This window comes from Pseudopipra pipra, chromosome 5 (assembly GCF_036250125.1).
Source record: "Pseudopipra pipra isolate bDixPip1 chromosome 5, bDixPip1.hap1, whole genome shotgun sequence".
Lineage (NCBI taxonomy): Eukaryota > Metazoa > Chordata > Aves > Passeriformes > Pipridae > Pseudopipra > Pseudopipra pipra.
In genome coordinates this window covers 24,787,744-24,811,535 of record NC_087553.1, presented here as the reverse complement: position 1 = coordinate 24,811,535, position 23,792 = coordinate 24,787,744, and the positions used below count along the sequence as shown (strand labels likewise).

At 44.7% G+C, this 23,792-nt stretch overlaps 1 protein-coding gene across 4 annotated transcripts in view; it reads right to left on the bottom strand.

Annotated features, from left to right (window-relative positions):
- Positions 1-23,792, bottom strand: part of CACNA1I (calcium voltage-gated channel subunit alpha1 I) — an 88,810-nt gene that overhangs the window by 40,477 nt on the left and 24,541 nt on the right. For all 4 annotated transcript variants that reach the window (XM_064655143.1, XM_064655144.1, XM_064655145.1 and 1 more), the window contains 5 exons: positions 13,756-13,915; positions 11,260-11,575; positions 10,471-10,563; positions 3,588-3,894; positions 1,801-2,201 (listed from right to left, as the gene is read on the bottom strand). In XM_064655143.1, coding sequence (XP_064511213.1) covers positions 1,801-2,201; positions 3,588-3,894; positions 10,471-10,563; positions 11,260-11,575; positions 13,756-13,915 — 1,277 coding nt within the window. The remainder of the gene's footprint in view (positions 1-1,800; positions 2,202-3,587; positions 3,895-10,470; positions 10,564-11,259; positions 11,576-13,755; positions 13,916-23,792) is intronic.

The following is a 23,792-nucleotide window of genomic DNA, read 5'->3' as shown; positions in this document are numbered from 1 at the left end:
GCTTTTCCTAGCTACTTATGGATAAAAAGTGATAGCATAATTTTAAGGATGTGTCATTAAGAACCTGCTACTAGAAACCCCAAGGCTGTAGAGGCAGATCCCACTGCTGCAGGCTGTACAAACACAGCAGAGGCATCCTAGAAAGGCTTAAATCTGCACAGACAATAGCCAAAACATGAGAGTGAATTCTCTACCTCCAGCTCAAATATTCTTCTGTTAAACTGTTAATTCACGCTGTCTCCAATAAATCAGAATGAACAATGGCTCTCCCTGCTTGGTGCTCACATCTTTAAAACACCAATGGGCAGTTTTCAAGTTGTCCCAGGCTCCAGTCTATACTCATCTCTCTGCTGTGGGATAAACTCATCATTCTTTTTTATCTATTTCCATGAGTTAACCCCTCCAGCCTCTTCTTCATTCTCCTCTCTTTTGAGCTCCCGCCAGTATTTTTCTGGTACTGAAGGATCCAGTGCAATTTTGCATTCTGGGATCAAAGTAAGGTTTCCCACCCTTGTATCAGAAACTAGCTGGGCTTTGAAAAATGGTCTAAAGCTTGGCACGTGGGTGGGATCCAGACATCTGAGGCTTCAAATACCAGCTCACACACCGTGTTGCCTCAAACAGGGAATTTAAGAGACAGTGAGTCGCAAGATATCTCCATCCTGATACAGCACAGGACAAATCTGGGTGCCTTGCTTGAACCAGGCACACTGCCTGTCTCTGCTGCCTAAGACTGTGTTTGGGACTAGACTTCACCTTGGCTCCAAAGCTTCAATACAGTCAGCATCTCAGTAGCACAGCAATCTCCTATTTTTGTGTTTTGGGCAGACACATGGAGCAAACCATGCTCACATTCAGACTAGAAGCATACATCTAAGACATGGATGTACAGCATGGACTCTTTTAATGGAAAGTGCAGCAGAGCTACCCAACAGCAATGTAGATCCAAGGTCATGGACACACTTGATGCCCTCTGAAGTTGGCTCTGCACATCACAAAGTAGACACAGTTTCTGTTTCCCAGCTATAAAATAAGGGCACACAATTCTTCTCCATTTCACAAGTCTGTCATTAGGATAAAGTGCATGACTGATTCAGAGCTGCCTACAAACTATTCGCACGAAAGTCAAACCTGTGCCCACACCTGCTGTTTGTGTCTGACCTCCCTATTACTTCTTACTCACAGGGCAGAAGAAAGGCTCAAGATGACTGTGCCCCCAGCATAACTGGAGATGGGAGGTGGTGCCTTTCCTAGCTTTCTTGTATAGACAGAATGTGCTCAGGCACCTCTTAATTAAGTTGGGAAGGCTAGCAAGCTAATGGATTTGAATTGAGATGCTGGTGAAGTATCTGTGACATCCCCAGAGGGCACATTAAATTAACCAAATAGACTAAGGATTCAGTAAGCTCATGAAGAGAGAAATGAGTGAGAGAAATGGGGAATATGGAAGAGATGAGGGTGAAGGAGAGACAAGCAGATGGAAAGAGAAGATAGGGCAAAAAAAAGAAAAACAGAGGGATGAGCGAGCAGGGAGGAGGAAAAGAGAGGGGTCGAAAAGAGGTGAGAGGAAAATACATAGAGACAGTGAAAGTGATTAAGTGCAGGAATAAGGAAATAAGAGACCCTACAAGATTCTGAGGCTTTCTCCAAAGCCATGCTGGGACCATCTGTGCTGCAGTCTGGGGTCCAAATTGCTCAATCTCTCCCTCCACCGAGTTGCATCAGCTGCTTAGCGAGGCCATAACCCCCAGCAGGACTCACCAGTCCATGTTTCCCACTTTGTGCCCTGAGGTGCCTTACCTGTTCATGGTGCTCGATGCCCATGCTGATAGTGTTCACTAGGATTGCAATCATGATCCCACGGTTGAAATACTTGCTGTCCACAATCACTCGGAGCTTGACCCTCACTTCTCGCCACATGTCACTGCAGAGCTTCAACCGCCCTCCTTCTTCCACCTCCTCCTCTTTCTCCAGTGCCGAGGCACCCTGGTCCTCTCTGCTGCCCTCTCCTTCCCCTTCATTGGCTCCTCCATCCTCCTGGTCTGAATAAGTACTATCCAGGACAGAGAGCCTCCTGGATGCTTCGTGCTCCTCGCTATGGCATCGTGGGCAGTTGGTGAGATCTGAGGTTGCTGTCACAGCAACAGGCTGGACCAAGCCTGGAGGAGGGCAGCCAAGAGAGTTGTGCTGCTGGCAAAGTCCTGGAAAGAGAAATGGTTATGCTTAAAGGAGAAGGCATTGAAAAAAGACATTGAAATTGGACATGTGTTTGGATTTTGGGTATTTAAACAGGATAACTGGGCTTTTTAGCTGTAAGAATGATTAAACGTTGACACATCATCTCAAGGTCAGTAAAAGTCATTGCTGTTGGAGGCTCTACACTGATGAGCTGTGTCTCCAAAAGGCATAGTACTGTTCAGCTTGCCAGTGATTAGGCTCAACAGGGGTTCATGTCCATCAGAGAAAGAATTGTCTAATGCAGAAATTGCAGCTTGAGGCTCAGTAGCTGCATCATCAGCTGAGGGGAAAAATGATCACAAGAGCAGATTTTGTCCTGAACTGCTACAAGTGGGGTCCAAGAACATCCAGGCTGAGTTGAACTCTCTAAATTAGAGAAACTACATTAGCAAATCATCTCAAAAAGCCAGAAGAGGTAGCACAAGAACACTTCCTCCTGATAGTCTGCGTTCTGAATCAGAACAGAACTCCTGACTTCAGTAAGAAAACTAAATTTGTGTTCCTTGATCCTCCATTTGGACCTAGAAGGTCACATGGACACTGGGGGAATGAAACAATTAATTCATTAACACCATGCATAAAGCCTGTAGAAACTTTTCTCCCAGCAAGTAAAGAAAATGAAAGTCTGAGTATGCAAGACCAGCTGAAGGAAAATCTGCTTTTTGCTTGTTAATGGGAGTCAGCAGCCAGTTAATACTAAGTTTGTAAAACCACTTTCACAGTGACTTTTCTGGCAAGGAATCCGATTTAAATGATATCTCATGTGATATTTTGCACAACACCATGTGCTCCTGTCAAAAGAAATTATCTCTGCTGCCCTTGCATATCAAACAGACTTCTTCAGCATTGCCCCCTTAGGTTCAGAGGACACCCTACTGCAATTCTACTCTCTTTGTCTCTCTCTTGAGGTCCCACAGCAACTCAGTTTGGGAGGATAGCTCTGGAGGACCTGCTGTGTCACCAAGTCCAATCCTTTGTCTGACTTTGTCATATCCCCCTAAGTCTTCTCTCTCCCAGACTGCTATCATCACCCAGTTATACCAGACGTGGAGCCCTTTACAAGCCTCAGATGGTGCCTTTAATTTTATCTCTTTGTTGTCTCTGGATTTCAGATCTGGATAACCCACATTCCCTGCTGGTTGCCCCTGTTTCATTCCCATTTTTGGCTGGTCATCTCCACCTTGCTGGTCTGGTGTGCTGGCCATGGTACCATGCTCAATGGCCGATGTTAATTCTAATTCTGTGCTTTGTAGGCACAGGTCCTTTGGCAAGCTGGCACATGAAGATGCTCCCAGTTACTCTCACATTTACACTATTGGCATTTCCAGCTTTACCAGTGCAATCCTTACTGTAATGCCTCTGTTTTTTCCTGTTCGTGCCTAGTTTGTCATCACTCGGCTCCACGTTGCCCTGGCGCCAGCTCTGGATGCTGTTGTACAGCCCAAGGGTGCGGCGCTTGGCTTTGCGCACAATGTGGCAGACGTATTGGAAGATCTCCTCGTAGCAGTCTCCCGGCTCCATGTAGCTGGCAACAGTGCTGGAGGAGAGGTACCGGGCCCTCTGCTCCTGCATCAGCTGGTGCTCCCGCTGCTTAGTCTCCGAGAACTGTGTGGCGATGACCACCAGGCACAGGTTAATCATGAAGAAAGAGCCCACCTAATAGCAAAGGAGAAGAAGGGATGCTCAATGTCAGCATGAGGAAGAACGTGTGGGAGGGGGAATATAAGAGGAGAAATTAACTGGAACGAGTCTGCATGTGGAGAAGGGGTTTCAGAGAAAGCCAGGAGTGTGTGACCTTGGTTTTGAGATCTCACTAGACACCATTTCCATGCAGAACTTAGAGCTGTGAACTGAAATTCAAGAAATACAGGTCCAAACTCTGGCTCTTTTGGTAGGCTTTGGGACCTTTAGCAAGTCGCTTTGAAGTTATATACAAAGGGTTTAATGAAAACTGGACTTTTTCTTTCCCTCTCCTTTGCATTAAACAGATGGTGGGAAGTAGAGAACCAGCTTAGTAGTTTTTTGCTTTCTCCTCTGCTTATTCATTTACTACTGGAAAAATCATGCACTGCCATTTATGATCTTCAGCTCTTGGAGGACATGTCAGTATTCTCAGATCATTTTAAGGATGCATCAGTATACCTGGAGCATATTATTAATTTCTACATTTACACCTTAATTCACCATACAGGGAGATGGCACTTTTCTGAAATGAATGAGCTCATGAAATCCAAGAGGAATTTACAGAAACTAATGACTCTGAGAACACTGAATGGTCTGAAAAAACCATGCTTCCTAGCTCATTTCCTATTCTTCTGATACAAGACCTATTATACTAGCTCTTATTTCACTTGTCCATCAGCCTAGGTAGGCTTTCCATTTCAAACACAAAAAACCTACACAACTAACTCTCCCAATTTCTTAGGAACAAACCAAATAAAATGCCCCAAGTTCTCCTTGTTCCATACAGAAGCCAAAACATCTACCAAGCTTATTTTACAACTTTGCATGCTCCCTTTAAGCCTCAGTTTTTCTACCTGTAAAATGGAGCAAAGACTTCTTGATGCTGAGAAATCTGGGGGTAAAATTATCTCACTTTGTGTTACATATTATAAAATTAGAAATGAAACTCCACTAGCAGATCTATCCATAGGTAGAGAGATTTAGGATAAAACCTGGACTTCAATATGATGAGAATTTCATACATAAAAGGGCTAGTAACACATTCAAAATCATTTTCAAGAGCTATAATGCCTTGATTGGTGCCTACTCCCCACAGAGTTGTAAGTGTCGATAGGGCATTGATAAAATGCAGAGTCTGAACTCTGAACAAAGACCACACATCTACCCTGCTCTGAAACAGACTCTGTGGGACAGCCTCTGGGAGGAGACAAGGCACAAGGTCAAGATTTCTGCTTCCCCTGGACCAGTGAGTATCCCTGCTAAGGAACATCCTCGCATCATGTTTCTCCTGTATGAACCCACACAGGACCCAGTCTCACCTCACTATCTCTCCTTTACAAGCAAACAGCCCAGACAGAGAGCTGGATTCAGTCCTGCCCTTATCTTCACACATGTCCTCCCCCCTATAACCTTTCCAGCAAATGGGAGAGAGCAAGCAAAGGTGGTGGTAACCTGATCCCAGCCCTCGTGCATGGAAAAGGTGTTTTTTTCAGCAAGTACTCCAGCTTGTTTTACCTATCCAAGCAGCCTTCCCCTCAGTTAATAGCCCTTGCCACCCCCTCACCAGCTTGCTCCCCTGGAAGTCCCTTTCTCTTGCACACAGGTGCCCAGCAGCTCTGTCCAGAGGCTCAATACAGTGGCTGTGGGTATTTCAAAGGAAAGGAGTCCCTGGTAGCACCTCAGTAACCCTTTGAAACATGAAGCTCTTTCTGACCAGATTCAACATAAGGACAATAAACTACCTCCAAATAAACGGCTTTTTTCCCCCTTCCTCCTCTCAGCACCCTTCAAAGCTGTTCTAATTTGGTTTCCCTTCATCACTGAACTCTCCTCTTCTCTGTCCTTTCCCCCATATTTCAGCCTATTTTCCCTTCAGCTTCTAAATGTGGCCTTGAAAATTAAAAAAAATGCCTCGTTCAGATTCTTTCACTTTCACCCAAGATTGTCCCTAGTCCCTGATGTCTTGAGTGTTCTAACTGATGAGAGTATGACTGCGAATCCAAATTCTCTGATGGACTCTCCTCAGCAACACTTGACACTCACACAGGCTTTCCCTTTCAGTTATCTCCCTCTGCTTACACTGAGCAAGGCAGTACTGGGAGCTGGACACCACCTGCATGAGCATTGCTGAAACACTACTTATGACACTTTCCTGTACTTTGTAACTTCCTACAACTCCACAAACAACAAGCAATTAAGACTTGGAACACCTTCATTCTAGGCTAGAAGCAGAAGGCTTCTCATGAGGCAACATGAGGCAAGAAGATGTCCTCATGAGGATCTCACTGTCAGCCTGGGGTTGAATCTTGAGTGGGGTTCAGGTTCACATCAACGAGCCCTGTCCTCACAGGCACCATTTGCTCTGATCTACCACCAGATGACCAAAAAGGGGAGGAGTGAGAGGACTGGATATGGCAACTAATCCTCAATCCTTATCCTTTTATCTAGGAACATAAAACGCAAAACAAAAAAGCTTGGTTAATCCTTAAGACCACAGGCAAGACTATAAGCTCTCAGTCTCTGCTGAGCTTGACAATGCCTCCCAGCTAGGAGGACAGGAAGAGTCCCAAAAGGCTCCTAATTGAGTGATCCATCTCAGCTAGCTGAGCAGGGAGACACAAAGTGTCTGACATGGAGTCAGACAAAGCATCTGACAGAAGCAGATGGAGACCCCTAATTCAGAGCCCCAACACAGGAGTCCCATTGAGTCCTGAGACTGAGCTCTGCTTTGGTTAAGCAGATCTTGGCCACATTCAGCCCAAGGCTCAACCCCTATGTAATAGATTAGTAGTAGTAACGTAATTTACTCATCAAATTAGTAGTAGTAAAGTAATTTACTCATTCAATGGTATTGCATGTTATATTTCTATATATATATATTATTGTAATCAATGTTCTGTTAAGGTTGAAAGACTGTAAGTTGCAAACCGAGTAATTAACCTGTCAGTACTATAAGCTGATAGTCCTGCAGCTGCAGTTCTTAAGCTGACAAAACAAGTTATTATGCCTTACTGAATAAGTCTTTTGTATATTGTCTAAATGTGTACGCCTAAAGTAACGAAGGGAAGGACAAGGATCAAAGGGTCAAGTACGAAGACGATAAAAAGGATCCAAGATGGACATCTGGAGAGATTCACATAGTAGGCTTCAAGGATGAAAAATTACCTAAAACTATGGAAAGGGAAGTACCTGGCAACTGAAAGCGAGTTTGCAAAAGAACCAACCAGAACCAGACTTGCGAACTCGGATCCAATAGAAGGATAACAAGTGACTTTGGGAAGGGAATTGACAATGGTATAAAGAATACTGGTTTTGCCCACTGCTTTGCTGGCCATGTGTGGAGCAGGGGTCTCCCCGGCAGCCCAGCGCGCTGTTTTGCTTATTTGCATTTTATATAAATCTTTAATAAATTTTTGCTGCTATATTTCAGCATAAGTTTCATTTACTTATAACACCTATCTCTGTAATATCTACTAAAATCTGAGTAGTGCTGCAGATGCTGACTTACTAGTCAATTATTTTTATTGTTTATGCCTGGATATCCAGCTTGTCTTCTGAAGCTCACCTGTGTAAGCACAGAGCACTTCAAGGAGGCCTCTGAGTGCTACACTGCAGACGCTAGTCTGAGAGTTCAGAAGAGCTTGCTCTTGTCCAAGAGCCATAGCAGTAGCCAAGTAGCTGGAGAGGTGACAAAGAGACAGCTGGACCTCAGGCAGGAAGACCAAAATGAAACACTGGCCCAAGAGCAGAAAGCAGTCCTTCATGTCACCTCCTTGATCTCTGGTCAAATGGGGAGCTATTTAAAATCTGCTGAATATATAAAATTCTTTTGCCATGTTATTCTACAAGACCACTCTGAGTGCCAGGGTCAGCCAGCACTATTCCCCTCGGAGAAGCACCTCTGTGCAGGATTTCTAACTGTGCTGTGAATGTATCCAGGTGGTGGAGCCTTCTTCCTGCCATATGAGCAGTAGCAGGTAATGCCCTTATGTAGGTGTTTGAAAATATCATTATGAGGGAAGAAGTCGTGGATGAAAGCACAGCTCTAAAGAGAAGCTGCAGAGATCCAGGCCCAGAAAACCAAGTCTGAGCCAAGGCTAGAATGTATGTGGAAAAGCAAAGAGTCAGGGCTTAAAGTATGACTGCCAGAGCACTCCTGCTTAGAAACCCGAGCCTTTCAACCATGGAGAAGGAGGGAAGGATAAAGGCTGGAAGGACTGTCCTTCATGAGACTTAAAGAGGGAGTGTCATTTCTATAAGAAGACTCAGACAGAAAATGCAACCAAGTGATAGCAAGTTTGCACTGTTGTGTAGCTATGTGCTACAAAAGATGCATCACACATGCCAAGAAGGTAACAGAAAGGCTAAATACTTTCTTGGTGTAACTCCATCAAAGGTAAAGGAAATATCCCACCTAGCATATGGCTCCTCTGTTCTGAGCAGTCCCCAAAGTAACTTGAGATTCATATTCTCCTGTGTTTGATGGAAATAAACCTATATGGCTTCTGCAAATGAGGAGGGAGTGTCTAGAAATGTCAATGACACTCTGCAGTAACATCTCAGGTGGAGTGTTTAATTGAGGGTTTTCATTGCCTGGAAATTCAGAGAAAAAGTTTGAATCACTGTGAAACCACATGAGGTGAGCCAGTGCTAGAAAGATGCTTAGAAACCAAAAATATACTGACAGAATTTACGTGGTTTGAAATGGGAGGTGACGGGCAGTTTTTGGAACTGGCCTACAACAGACTGGGCATGCCCACTCCAGCAGTTAAATGCTCACCCTGCACAGTCCTTCCTGGCTCTGAGAGAAACTGTGGCTCTGGGATAAGGAATAAATTCTGTCTTGAACTACATATTCTACAAATCTGGGTATCCTCACCATGCTGCTCAAGGTGAAAATGCAAGTGGATACTAAGCATCTATTGCATTGTGGGATATATGAACAAACTTCATGGGAAATAATTATTTTCTGTACTCACAAAAAGCAGTGGATGTTCAGTTTGCTTTTGAGAACAGAGCACATGGGAACTCCACCCCTCTCTACCTCATCCTCTGCAATCACATCTCAGCACTATCTCTTTGGGACTCTCCAGGCTCAAAGTAAAAGCAACATTCCTTAAGATGTATTTCACCTCTGCTGTCAGGGCTCAGAGACACAGGGACAGAGCCCACATCCTTCTGTCATCCTTCTGTTTTTCTCTCCTTGTCTTTCCCTTGTGATGGTAGAAGGTGATAAGGCAGGGTGAAATCAAGGATATAATATGTTTTTCTTAAGTTCTCTGAACTGAATGGGATTGGTTTTTGTGCCACTTTCCATATGCACACGCTGCAGAATTTCTCCCAGAAACTGGATTAAAGTTTGCTTTCTCTTAAGTCACAACATGTCAACTTGAATTTAAACTAGATGCTAGGTGAGTCTGTTAATGTTACTGGGTGACTGCTTCTAGAGATCTTATTTCTAGGAGAGCACAGCCCCCCAGGACAAGTATTAGGTGAAGATCAGAGTCTTAGCCAGATCCATTTGTCATCCCATCCAAATGCATATAGGCCTTGGAGATACACACTGAGGTCCTTACTGACCTAGGTCAGTGACCCAGAACTACATTGCATCTATCCTGTACAGATTTTATACTTCCTGTACAGATTTTATACTTCCTGTACAGATTTTATACTTCCCATAATTCATCCTACGTCTTTCCCTTCTATTCTTCACTTTGGTCCCCCTACGAGAAAAGTGCAAGAGTTTTCATAAAAACAAAACCCTTCCTTGTCAGAAACAGTATATTCCCTCGAAGAAAATGCAATTATGTGAGGAGGCTTGAGGAATGGAGAGGCAACAGCACCATGTTTCTCACCTTTCTTCCCAGGTACAGACAGCAAACATCCTTACAGAAAACCAACCTTCAGACTTTATTTGTGTAAATCCACAGGGCTTATAAACTGCTTATTAAGTTCTCATCATGGACACAGTTCTCTCTTTCCATCCCCACCATCCACAAGGGATCTCACACAGCCAGTTTATTTTGGACTGCTGACACTTTTGGAGCAGCAGCTCCTTTTTGTTCATGGTGAGGAAGTAATTCAGCGTGACAGACCCTGAATCTAACAAAATGTGAATCTGAGACTGTGAACCTGAGAAATCCAGGTGCTGCCAAAAACTGCTGGCTCAACATGGTTCAAAAATTACTCAAGAGCTTAAAATGTATAAAGAGACCAAGTAGAAGGGCAGATAAAGAAATTGTTTTCTGTTCTTTTGAGCCAATTGGTTTGGGGAACTTACTTTGCAAGAAGATCTGCTAATGAGAACATTATCCTACACTGGGTACGTAGAACTCCAGACATCAACCCTAAGGATATTTTTGGAGTAAAAGATAATAACTTGGCTGACAATTATGTTTGTGATTCTGCCACAGACTCTTGGTGAAAATCAACTAGCCGGATTTCTGAGATTCCCAGAAGTTTGCTTCCCCAGTATGTATGTTGATCTCAGACCTGTTATTTGTATGCTCTTAGCCTGCATTGCTGACATTCATCAAGTCTTATACTTACGATTATCAACAAGATAAAGTAGATAAAATTGTAGAAGGAATGTGCATCCATCACATAGTACATGATCTCCACCCACCCTTCCAGTGTGATCACCTGCAAAGATAAATAACAACAAGAGAAACAGGAGGGAAGTGGGCTTCCAGAGCTCATTCCTCATTGTATACAGACAGATACTGGTAGAGCTGTTGCAACCCAAGAAAGGTGAGAAACAACAATTCATTTCAACGAAGCCAAATTTCCATTTCAGGAAATCAGCATGGTACTGCTTGGTGACACTGGCATACTGTCAAAGCCTGTGAGATCATTCTAGTCCACAGCAGGAATATTTCATTAAAATAGTTCATTTCCCTGGATCGCAGTGGGGGAGAACCTGCAGCAGGTTTCTGTGCCCCTTGGACTGGACACTGCGTACAGCCGGAGGAAAAGTAAAAAGGCATGGATTTTTAGCTCCCATCTGCAACGCACGCTGGGAATTAAAAAAAAAAAAAAAGGAAAAAAAAAAGGACTCCTTTACTATAGCAGTTTGCATTGAAGGGGAAACTTGTACAAGTCAGCCTGAAGAGCGCAGATTATTTTAGCAAGGGTCTGTAATTGCTCTATGTCCCTCCCCATCTTCAGGAACACTGTTCATGGTGTGCAGGCTGTCTCCCTTGCTAGGGTAGTTACTAGGCCCTTTAGTCTCTGCATCTGTGTCACAGGCTGCAGAAACCACCACTGGAGCCCAGAACTATTGAGTTTGAAAAAAAGAAAAATAGCTTAAGCCTTGTTAGAAGGCTAACTCGAACTTACCTGAAATATCACAATCCAGGCATACCCAATGTTGTCAAAGTTGATGGCACCCTTGTGCGGGTTGGCGTTGCCGGTACGGCACACGTTGTAGTACTGGTTCCAGTTGACACACATGCCACTGATATTGAACTCTTGCCGCACTGAATTGTAGTAATAATAATCATCCTTGTCCAAACAACACTCATGGCCTCGCTCCTTCAGTGGGGGTATTTCATGACAGCCCATAATTCCATTGTCTCCTGACAGTGAGCAGATAAAGGGCATCTCATCATCCTCCTCAGGTTGGTAATAGGGGGGCAAGACAACGTCACCTTGTCTGCAAGAGTAAAAAAACCCATGGTCATAAATTTTTTGGGACAGACAGTTTCCCATCAGTGACACTGGTGAAGCTGGGAGCTCCCATTCTGACACAGAGAGTGCACTGGGTAAGGGATTTCCAGGTTTATGGGAAAGGAAGACAAGGTTCCTGAAAAACAGGAAATTTCCAGGGTGAGTCCCCAGTTTTCAGAGTTTTGTCTTCCATCAGATCATCTGAAGCCAAATTATACAATCTGCTTGCATGGAGATGAAGAAAAGCTGGAATGCAGAAATTTGCAGTCTGATCACTCTCTCCATTAGCATCAAGCTAAATCAGAGGCAATGATATTAAGGTAGTTCATCAGGCTTTACGGTGATGTGCTCATGTATGTAACTGTTGATAGACGCGTTCTGTAACATTTGGCAGTGAGCCCTCTGTACTTCTAAAAAAAGAAAAAATCCAGTTCATGCATAATTAAGGCTGCACAGATAAGCCCTAAAATCTGGAAACGCAAAGTTAAAATTGACTTAACCTTAACTTTGATTCTTCCTTGGCAGTTGGCATTATGGGTGCAATGTTTCATGACAAGTTCATGTGCCTTTTTCCAAATAATGCAAGCACCTTCCAAATGCACAAACAGTTAAAATAATCTATGCTTGCCTAGCTGCAGATGTGTTAATGATCAGGAAAGTGAAAGGTGGAGATTAAACTTTTTTTGATTAAACTTTATCTGGTGTAGTCCTTGCACTGTTACAATATACAACTTTCACACTTTGTGAACGCAGACTTTTGCATTAAATGTCACTGGAAGAGGACAGCTGTTGATGAAAAAGACAGAAAGTCTTTGATTCTAAACTAATCAGGACTAAACCACAAAGATCTGTCGTAACTCATCCTCATAATTGGTGAACTAGGTACCTTCAGAATTGATTTCTCTAGTAATGGTCAGCCAAAGATTTTCTAATATCTGTCACTTTGAAGGCTGTGGCACCAACTCACTTCTCAGTTACATTAACTCTGCACAGATTTAATTACACTCATTAAAGTAGTACTACTCCTGATTTACATAAAGGACAATCATCCTAAACATTAGTTTCCCCCAAGGAATAAATAATCACAGGAAATGCCTGCTTTAAGCAGCTCCTACTCTCCAACTCCACTCTGTTCTACAGATTGTATTTTCACACTTTTTTTTTTCCCAAGCTTCAGAACTGTTTAATCAGTCTAAACTGATCTACAGTTCTAGCTTTTTTTTTAAGCAGTCTAAGCTGACAGCACATCTGGGATTAGCATAGGATTTTAAGAAAACATTTTAAAGCCTGAGATCTGCTAAAGTCAGAAAGTCAACAGGAGGAGCTGTACCCTGAAAATGGGTAATTGGAGAATTCATGGCAGGTGGGAGCTTTACTACCCCACTGCCTGTGGAGAGGAGTAAAGCTGTGTTCTGCAGACTTGCCCCTAAAACCCCAGATACCTGTAGTTGATCCCCGTGTGACTTCAGGCTCTGCCCAAACTGTGCCCACATTTCCCCATGAGTTTTTTGTCCCATTCAAACAGCCATTCTTTGCATTCAGATGTTCTCACTTCTGCTAACCCAGCTGTGGGATACCTCTTCCCCCAGCCCTCCGTACCCTCCACATGGCCCCACTCACATGCACTTCTACTCCTGAAGCTTTCCAATAATTTCCCAGTGTCCCTCTAAAGTCTCCAAAGGTAATGTTCGAACAGTGACCTCAGCTCTATCTTGGAGGTGCCAAAGATGACCCTGGAAGCATCAGGTAGCGCTATGGCTTTCTGTAAGATTCCTCTGTGTGTTGTTTTCTGAAGAGGGAGCAAGTTCAGAAGAAAGACAGCATGGCTGGTGTTTCAGAGTTTCAATTCTTTCTGGGTGTAGGAGCAGCATCTTGTATTACTGGACATGGCTGGAGGAGGCAGCCATGCTAACCTGTGCCTTGATCCAACCCAAATGAGCCCAGCCTTGTTCTTCTGTGAATCGTGAAGACAAATGAAAAGCAGTTGTCTTTGCCTGCCCTCCCTTACCATTGCAAGACATGACCAACACTCTGCACGCTATCACCCTACAGCTTTTTGGAGTAAGTGATACACAGAGAGCCAGGCAGTAGAAGACAAGAGCGGGGAAGGGGAAAGAGAAACATTCCTGGAAGAAAGGAAGGAGACACTGTCTCCCGGTCACTCACATTGTGAAGTTCTCCTCCATGAAGCAGCGGTTGCGGAGCAGCCCAGCCCACAGCTGCACCCCGATGATGCCGAAGATGAAGAAGACAAAGAAGCAGAGAAGAAGGACGTTCCCCAGCATGGGCAAGGTGTCCAGGAGCAAGTTCACAAGGATGCGCATGCCTGAAAAGGAAAAAGAGAGCCAGAAGGAGCAAGTGTGGGACAGAGAAAGAGAAAGGGAGAGAGGAAGGGAAGGAAAAGAAAAGGAAAGAAGTTTACAAGACATGCAGAAAAAAAAAAAAAAGCCACATGAAGATAAAAGCAGAGTGTCAGAAATTAGCTACTGTCCAAACCAGGCTAGATTTATGGTTATTGCCCTTTCTTGTCCTAACCTTTACTGACAGGCAGCCAGCAGAGCTGCTGTGATGCTGTGATCTCTTAACCCTCGGCCTCTATCTGCAGGAGAGAGAAGAAAGGGGAATGAGACTTTTGGTGCCATCAGCTATCTGACTGATACCCCCTGCTTCTCCTTTCCTGCAGAAAAACAACAGAGTGATGACTGTCCCAAAGACACAGCTCAACGGCCCCATCCTCAGTCTAGGACTGAAAGCCATCCCAGTTCAACAACTGCATGCTGCAACCTGTGAGAATTGTACTGACAGACTAAGGCCAGCCTGCCAGTGGGAGGAACCTCTCTGTCACATATAAACCAGCATATATTGGTTTTCTTAGTGACAGTATTATCAAGAGACAGTTCCCTGGCTAGTCCTCCTGCCCCAACAGGACTGGAACACAAAAGTAGCAGGCACAGCCCGAAATGCTGCCAGCACAGAACCTCTGCCCAATGCAAATGTTTCCAAAAAGCCATTTTTAAAAAAATTTCTAATTACTTAATGAATTATTTCTGTGGTTTTATTTTGCCCCTGGCTTTTCAGCTCACACAGCTGCAAGTAGGGGTAAAGATAGGCTCATTTCTCGGTGGAGCTAATGACTTTTCCTCTGCTCTCTGGGGATGGTGAAAGTCTGGAAATTCTTCTGAGCATCCCATACTGCCTTTACCCCTGCACACACCTCATGAGGTTGTCTCGCCTCCATGGAGGTCCCTCCCCCAAGTGCCCAGGGACTTCCTTCACTGAAGATGTTCCATATAGGCCAGAAAATAATTAGCTAATTAGGTATTTATAACCAGTTCATTACTTCAGATGGCAGAAGAAGGGGAAAGAGGAGGGAAAGATAGGATTAGGATTCTCTGACAGCCCTTTGAGGCACAGGATAATCGCCCTTGTGTGCCCAGCATCAAGTAATTAGCCACATGATGCTACACATTATGTTCCATGTCTATTCCCCGGACTGCTCATGCCACAGAGAAGGGAGGGAAGCGGTGCCTTCAGTGGAGTGTGCAGGCATGGGATCCACACACACTGAAAGAAGAGGGAGATGTGGGACAGATGTGGGATATCAGACTGGTTTATATTAGCAGGGAAAGTTTTGGGGACAAATAGGGGTGGAATAGACAGGAGTTGTAGGCAATGTGTAGGAAGAAGATGCTTAATGATGGCTACGCGGGATCATGAAGGACAAGGAACAATGGCATTAGTTCTAAGGTCAGGGAGTGGAGCAGTAGTTAAGCCCTGCTGCATGACTGCCCAGGTGCGTCACTGGTCACCATGTAAGGCAGCTTCCAGACAAGTACATCAGTAACTCAGTAGTGCGGAGGCACAGCTCCAGTCACTCACTGGGGATCATGGACCTTCCATGAGTCACTGACAGCTGTCTGATCTCTCACTACACAAAGTCCAACAGCAGAGCCACAGCACTCTGCTGCCAGTCGCTGTGACCTGTCAGGCCCTGGAGAAAGACTCTGGATAGCACTTTGACTTCAGGACCATGTACCCTCACTGCAGTACAGCATGTTCCCAGCATTAACGTTGCTTCACAGCATGAACTCTGTAGTTCTCATAAACTGTCCTGGTCAGTACATTAGGGAGAGCCAAGTGACATGGGAAGCTGTGCCAGTAGCACTGCAAGAGGGGGTGATGTTTTTCAGAACAATCGATGCTAGCTCCATTTCAGAGCTGGGTAATGACAAGAAGGAGACTGTCCTTATGCTGAAACACAGAACAGATAAAAAAGACATTGTCACCAGAATTTTACAGACAACACACTTGTTGGATCATAATTTGCAAATGTTGATTTTGTCCATGTTCCAAGAGAAGACAAATGACTCATGAAACTTGTCTGCCTTTCTCTTGGAAACATCCCTGCCTACCCATACATTGTCCATCTTGACTCTCAGAGGGATTACTGATGGTACAAGATTATGCTAACCACAGCACCAAGATCATAGCTAATGCCCTCATGATAGGCCCTCTGGGTACCTGGGGCCATGACCCAAGAACTGGCAGGTGGACCCATCACTTGGCATCTTTTCTACATCACAAAGACTTTCAGCATGGATAGGTTCCACTTCTAAGTCTAAATGAAACTAAATGTCTGGTTTTTTTAAATCTCATTGTTAAAACAGATTCATCTTTCTCTTCCCATTTATGCCGACTGTGGATATGAGACTGGCTCTTCCAAAAGCAGGAACGCGGAAGCTACACCCATCCAAACATCAACTGCAATTCTCCTATGGGCCAAGTATCTCTAAAACAAATCCATCACTTCACTTTATGCAAAGCCTCTTTTGCTTCCTGACCTAAACTACAAAGCAACTGCTCTGAGAACCTGTTTCTCACCACATGCATCAGTTTGGTCCATCAAATGGACCTCCTTGGCTGAGTTCACCCAGTTAGTGGCAGTACTTCAGCTATTACTTCCACATAGATGAAAGGCACAGTGTAAATACAAGCTCAGTACCTTTCTTTCCTTCCTTGTTAGCCTCCCCTGCCACCTGCAATACTCAGGCCAGAGTCCCTGAGCCCCGTCCTCTGCTATGGCATTTTGGTGCTGTGTCTGTATGTCACCATGAGAACTCTGAGTGGAAGGTTTCTCAGCCTCCCTATTCACTCCTGAGCCAGCAGCCCAGTCTGTCTGTGGCTAGTTCTTTGCAGTCCTCCATCCCCCAGGAAGGAAGGGGCTGGTCTAGCAGCCAAGCTAGGGCATCTGCTGCAGGTTTCCAAGGAAAGGCCCTCACTGCCAGGTGTCTGAACACCTTCATGGGCAGGAGGGAACGCACCCCACTCAGACAGGACTCACAGTGTTTCAGGGTCTACGCAGCCTGACTGGAAGCAAACAGTTGCAAACAGTCCCTGGTTCCTCAAACACTACAAGGGAAAAGAGGGAGAAAGGCTGAAAAGCCTAAGGATAATAGGGGAGGATATACTGTAGAGCCTGGAGGCCAAAATAATGAGGTCTTTAAAGCAAGTGCTGGGCAACAGAAATGGGCAGAAGGCATATTTGTCAGCGCAGCTGCGGGAGCATTCTGTTTTGGGGAACTGGGATGCCTCCCTTTTTCCAAAGGGCCTTCACTGGACAAGCTGTCACCCACAGCAACACCAGTGCATCTTGCATGACAAATTCTGTAAGGTGCTGGAAAACCAGTTCTTCAGCAAAATCCTTCTGCTGCCTCTGTCACTTTACTTTCCTCTTGCTGTGCCTACAACTCCTCTCTGCCTCTGTGCTGGTCCTCAGCTTATGTGCACACATTTCCTGGCCTCCCTCCCCAGTGCTGCCTTTACCCACATCCCCATTTATCCTTTACCATTGGCAGAGCAGAAGCCATGCTGGCTCACAGCAAGGAGGGGATATGAAAGGGAGAGTGACCTTTTCCTAAGCATCCTTTTAAAAAAAGAAGACACTGCTCAAGAAGAGAAAGGAAGAAGGGCTGGGCAGTCTGGAGGAAAAGCAGGGAGGGAGAGCACTGATGAAGTAACATTCAGCAACCAAACAGCCTTCCAGGGCATCAAATATGAAAAGGTTTTGCTCTTCAAGGGAAAGAAAAGCAAGAAACATGAAATATTCATGAGTGCCAGGTGTGGGCTCTGAAAGGTCTTTTCTCCACTCACTCTCACAAGGAGAGTAAGGGAAAGAAAGAAACAAAATGGCCTCAGCTGTGGGCATCCAAGGAAGGATCTCCACGAAACAATGCCCACATAATGCTTCCCTGCTGCTTACCCATGCCCTTGGGCAAGGGGTAGAGAAGGGTGCTCGACTGTACCTTGCTGGCAGGGCTAATCTTGATAGGACATCCTTCAGGAGCAAAGCCACCACTCAAACACAGCAGTAGATGGGGCAAAGTATGTTACAGGGATAAAAAATGGTGGGAGGGTGAAAGGAGTGCCAGGAAGTGAGCTAGCAGCAGGAAGCACAGGGCTGAGCCGTCTTTGAGCTCCCTCCTGGGTTTGTAAAAAAAAGGAAATCGTCTGTCTCACCCCGGTAGCATCCAGAGGCCCTTCCTGACAGACTCTTCAGTGACCCTCGCTCCCTCCAGACACTTGCCATCAACCCTGGTTAGCCCGGCCGTCACAGCCAAGCAGACTCGTCTGGCACGTGGCAGCCCCGGGCACAGCGGCCCGGCGGGGTCGAGCAGCCGGGGCAGGGCTGGCGAGGAGGCTCCGGGCAGCCAGAGCCGGCTGTGCAGTGCAGGTGTGCCCGGAGGCACGCCCCGCCTGCCCCAGCTCAGCATCGCTCTGTCACTTCGCCTTCTTTCCACCTGCCTCTTTCCCAGAGTGAGGGCCGACAGCTGAGCTGATTCACTCCCTAGTGCTAATCACACTGTGATCTGAGGAGGGGGGTGAGAAATCCTGTTGTTTCTGGTTTCTTATATCTCACACACCTCTGAGGCTTTCAAATCCTACCCAGCTATAGAGTGAGGGAGAAAGCTAATGCATGTGAAGTCAAAAGGAGATAGCTGTTTGAAGCATCATTCCCCCGCTCTGAGTAAACCAGATGGAAGAGAACATAATTCTCAGCACCCATCTCATCTGCATCGTGAACCAAGCCACCCATTGTCATTTTAACTGGAGCAAAAGCAAATCTCCTTCCCATCAGCACTTGTGACCGTAGCTGGCAGGATATTTTGCAGAATGCAGAGAGTGAAGTGTCATTATGTTCCTTGGCCAGGCTGCTTGTCCAAGCGTGCCTTCTTTCCTTCCTCCCCTGCCCCAGGACACATGGCAGTCCATCCCGCTAGCATGTGGTTGGCAGGATTTTCCTGTGCATGCTCCATTATGGAAATTTTCAGAACTGAGGAACCATTCCAGCAGATAGGTTATGCAGAAAGTACACTGAAAGAAATGCACTTTTTTTTTTTTTTTTTTTTTTTGCAGCCAATGCCTGTAGTTAAAATAATTTCATTTTTTGTGCACAGTGCAAGCTGGTGCTCCAGCTTGTGGCCCTTCTCACTGATCTCTTGCTGATCTGAGGTTTAGCTATCATTTCACACATTACATTCCTGAACATCAGCTAAACTGTGGAGCCAAACTGCTGCAAAGAGACACCAGTCAGCTGTTTGTCCAATAGTAGACACACTGCCAAGCTCACCGATACTATAACTCACAGCTTTCCCTGCCACACAGACCTTTTCCCTTTGCTGCATTCCTCCTAACTGAGGCCTCTCCTGCAAACAACAAGTGTAAGTGAAATGAGCTCAGCTGGAACAGCCGGTGCGCAGCTCCGGGTGCCTTGTCCTCAAGCTGCAAATCCAGCCTCATTCACGTTGTAGACCATCACCAATGCAAGAGAGAGCATGTCCAGATGGATAGCCAAACCCAAATTAAATGAACTCTATGGAAAGGCAGATCCAGTTGATGATATGAGACAGTGAGAGACCTTAAGCCAGTTCTGCTGCTATGGAAAAACTGCCTCAGAAACACTGGCCTCATTCAGAGATGAGCAAAGTCTTCCCATTGATCTCTTCGTCAAGTTCCTGCAGATTTGCACTTGCAGATTTTCAGCATGATCCATAGTTCAGGAGCACTGGTTAAGTTCCTCAGAAATTCCTCACTTTTGCCTTACAGACAAGCAAAGCCTTCTAGCAGCTCTGACTGGCTCAGACACATCCTGTACAGCCTGTTCATGACATAACCTCAAATTATTTTAATCTTTGTCACTCCTCAGTGTGACCACAGAAAATATCAAAACATGACATTTCCAGCACTTATAAAGCTTCAGCCAGTACAAAGAGTTGTTGTTCATTTTCACAGTAACATGGGCACATCAAGCCTCATCTTGGTACAGTGACTTCCCTTAGAATACTGAATCAAGTTCAAGAATTAAGTTTCCTCAGTCCTTACCTTTAAAGTATTCCTCAAGTTAAGCCTGAGGTAAAAAACTCCAGAAAAAAATCTGTTGGCCAGAGCTTCCCCCTGCTGGGACAACAGAGCTTTCCAGAGTATGTTTAGAGTATACTCATAAAAGAGAAAGAACTCTCTTAAGCTTTCTCCAAGGCTGTAGAAACAAATCCCTTGTGATCCAGGGACTGACACAGACCTCACCTCTTTTCAGTTGGAGAGCAAGATATGGATGGGGTCAGGTCAACATAAGGATCAAAAAGAAAAGTAAGAGGGGAGAAAAAATACACCACTTAGAACATCTCCCAACAGGCATTCAGCTAAAACAATTGCCAAAAAGAGAGTGCAAATGAAACCAGAGATAAGCAGTTTTCCTTGGGGCAGGGGGAAGATGAGCAAATAAACACATGGGTGCTGCATAGCCACAGTGCTCAGCAGACTGCCAAAGGGGGCCCAGGTGGAGCTTCCAGGTGTTTTGAAGAAGCAAGCTCAGAAGTGAAGCCTCCTAATTGCAGACCTGACCCCAGGGTTACAGTGGCCTCAAGAAAGAGGGTGAAATCCAGCGAATTTGTCTTGACACCTAAATGCTGACATCTCTGGAAAAAGGATGGCCCCAGTCCAGGCTTTCCTGTCATCCACAAAGGAGACATCCAAGCTCTGCAGCAAGCTACACCTTGTTATGGGTGCTATGAGCCCAGCTGAGGTTTCATGGATAACGACAGAAAGCTCCTCCACCAAAAGCATTCACATTCAGTATGTGCCACCATAGCATGGTTGGTAGCCACATAATCGGTGACATGAGCAGAAACAAATGCAGGCAAAGGTCTCAGTCAGCAGCCCTTTCTTCACTCTCTCTCCATTATCACCTTGCAAGCTTTGGACTGTTAAGCAACCTTGTCTTGGAGAGTGATGACAGGTGTCAGATTAATTCTTAGAGAGGTGTCTCTCTGGGGGATTGCTGTCGTTCTGTTCTTTTTTGTAATACTGAACATCTAATAAGCAACACCTACTACCACCTGCTACAGTAGTTCATTCACTGATAATCTCATTTTTTTCCCCATTTATCACTGCAATGATGACTGCATTCACTTTCAGTGAAGAGTCTATTAAAAACATACAGCGCCAGCTTTTCTTTCAGAATTGCTGGGGTCACCCAACGCCAGGTAAGGTAACTTCAGTGCTGTGGCTGTGAGCCACTTGCCTCCATTCTATAAATATCCTCAAGTTCTTTACACATCTCTAGCGCTGTGTAAGTGGGACAGAATAATGCAAAATATTATGTAAAACAGTGTTAATGCAACTTCTGGTTCAGATTTAAGGGAGCTAATTTCCTCTTGCTGTCACTGGCATGAATCATGTTTCTTTCTACTGCAGGCAGTGACATGATGTTAGGTGAAATGAGTGTGAACAGGAGAATCGGGCCCAAAATACACAAAGATAGAGAAATTTAAGGTTATGGTTGTAAATTGCCCTGCCCACACACACAAAGTGTAATTTGCATTAGTGTAATATGACATTATCTTTCACCCCATAATACACTGTCATTATTGCTCACATTTCCATGGTATCCATTTCTTGATAGGTCCCATGGGACAGATTTTGCAAAACAGCTCAGCTCCCATTTAGGCAGCAAAATACATGGCTGGGCTTTCATGAGCGCTGTGTACACTGGAGGCTGAGCTTGTTTGAACAGGCAGTAGAATTGTCACAATGGGAGCTGTGAGGCAATGAGCATTTTTTAAAATTCTGGCTGTGCAGGTTCTCCTCCAGGAGAAGGAAGAAAGAAAGATTCCAACAAAGGTCTTTTTATGATTTTGTTTTGTTTTGTTTTTTTCCAGGTTTGCTTTACACAAACTCCAAGATTCTGTTACTGACTGTTGTGATTTTTATTGTGAGTCTTGGGAAGCATGGCAGAAACCTTTAGGTGTGAAATATTGTTATGACTTGACAATGCCAGATTACAGCAAAAAAAAGAAGTTTCTATTCCCCACTACTATGGGGGAAAAAAAAGAGGACTAAAAGATCTGAGTCACAGATTTAAGGGTCTGAAAGCCATGGGAAAAAGAAATATAATCTGTGATTGGTTTTCCTTTTGCTTTTTCAAATCTCACAGCTTTAAACCCATCTGATAACCTACAAGCACACGATTTGTGACTTTTGAATACTTGCTAATAATAGTGAAATTGAGTGGACTGCTTCAGAGAGGGAAAGATTACTTTCTCCCATGATTACCTGGCAATATATTACACACTTGGAGTCCACATGAAAAACAGCACTGAGATCAGACAACAAGTAAATAAAATTGCAACCTGTCTTCGGTGACCGAAGACTTAAATTAGATACAGGAAAAAAAAATCTTTATTGTGAGAGTTGCAAAGTACTGGAACATCCAGAGAAGTTGTGGATGCTCCATCCCTGGAAGTGTTCAAGGTCAGGCTGGATGGAGCTTTTAGCAACCTGGTCTACTGGAAGATGTTCATGCCCATGGCAGGGGGGTTGGAACTAGGTGATCTTTAAGATCCCTTCCAGCCCAAACCATTCTATAATTCTATGAAGATTTCCTCCATCACTACAATATGTGGGCCAGTTTTAAACAGCTCCAGAAAAGCATCAATTCACAAACTCATCCAGCATATTTATCTGAGAGTCAATAGATTTTCTTTATACTAGTCCTTGACTTTGTTTTGGTTTTGGTTTCCTTCCCTCCCTCCCCCCCCCCACTGTCTATGCATTATCTTACACACAGAGGTGCATCACACCTTCACATGCTGTGCCCGGCAAACCCCCCTGTTTGCTTCCTGTGCATTTCTCTTTCTAGCCAAGCTCCTTCTCTGCTCTCATCTCTATTGATCCTCATTCTGCTCTGCTCCCCTTTGCACTGCTCCCTGTATCCTGAGCAAGCCTGAGCATTTAGGGCTTGACTGACTTGATAGAGAGCTGCACATACAGGATACTGCAGCTCTGAATACGTTTCCATCTCTGATCTCTACCCTTCTTAGAGGAAAGACATCCTTTAATGGCCTGCTCCAGGCATAAATCACATTGTTCTATTGAGTGCTTTGCTCCATTTGGCTAGGAGATTGGATTGGGAACAGAGGACACAGACTGAACTTGACCCCATTGGTCAAGTCCATTCCCTGTCAGCTTCTCTCCATCCTTTCACTGCCCACCTGTCTGGGACAGAGTCTACAGAAAGCTGGCAGCTTTGCCTTTCAATACATTTGTGTCACACAGCCTGACTAGGGAATGAAAAGTGCTTTGTGACCTTTTTTGGTGAGAGAACATCACTCCTGTACCTGTACTAACCTGCACAAGACTTTGGCTGCATGTGGATATATCTGTATGTATACACATTTGCCCATTTTGGTTTGTGTGTCACTGAGATGTGACAATAAAGATTTACAGAGCAGCTTCTAAAAAGAACTGTGAATGAGGTAAGTCTAAATATTTGGAAAATATAACAGTATCTGATTTTCAGTTATTACTTCACAAATAAAGCTGAAAGGGGAAAAATGTACTTCCAAAAGAGTCAAATAGAAGAGGACAGTTTTGAAGGGGAATCAACGTTGGAAGAGAACAAGCGAGTGACAGTCCACTTGCAAAAAGATGGAAGCATCTGAAGCGAAGACCCTGGGGGGGGAGGGATTTAGAAGAGGAACTTCATAATCCCTTTGCATTTCCAACTGCTAGGGCAGGACTGTGCCTGTCAAATGTACTTGTTCTTTGTCTGATCTAGCTTTAAAAGAGATTGTTTTGCAGCCTAATATATCTCAGTCAGAAGCTAATTTCACACACACTCATCAGTGAAATTAGTTCTTCAAAAACAC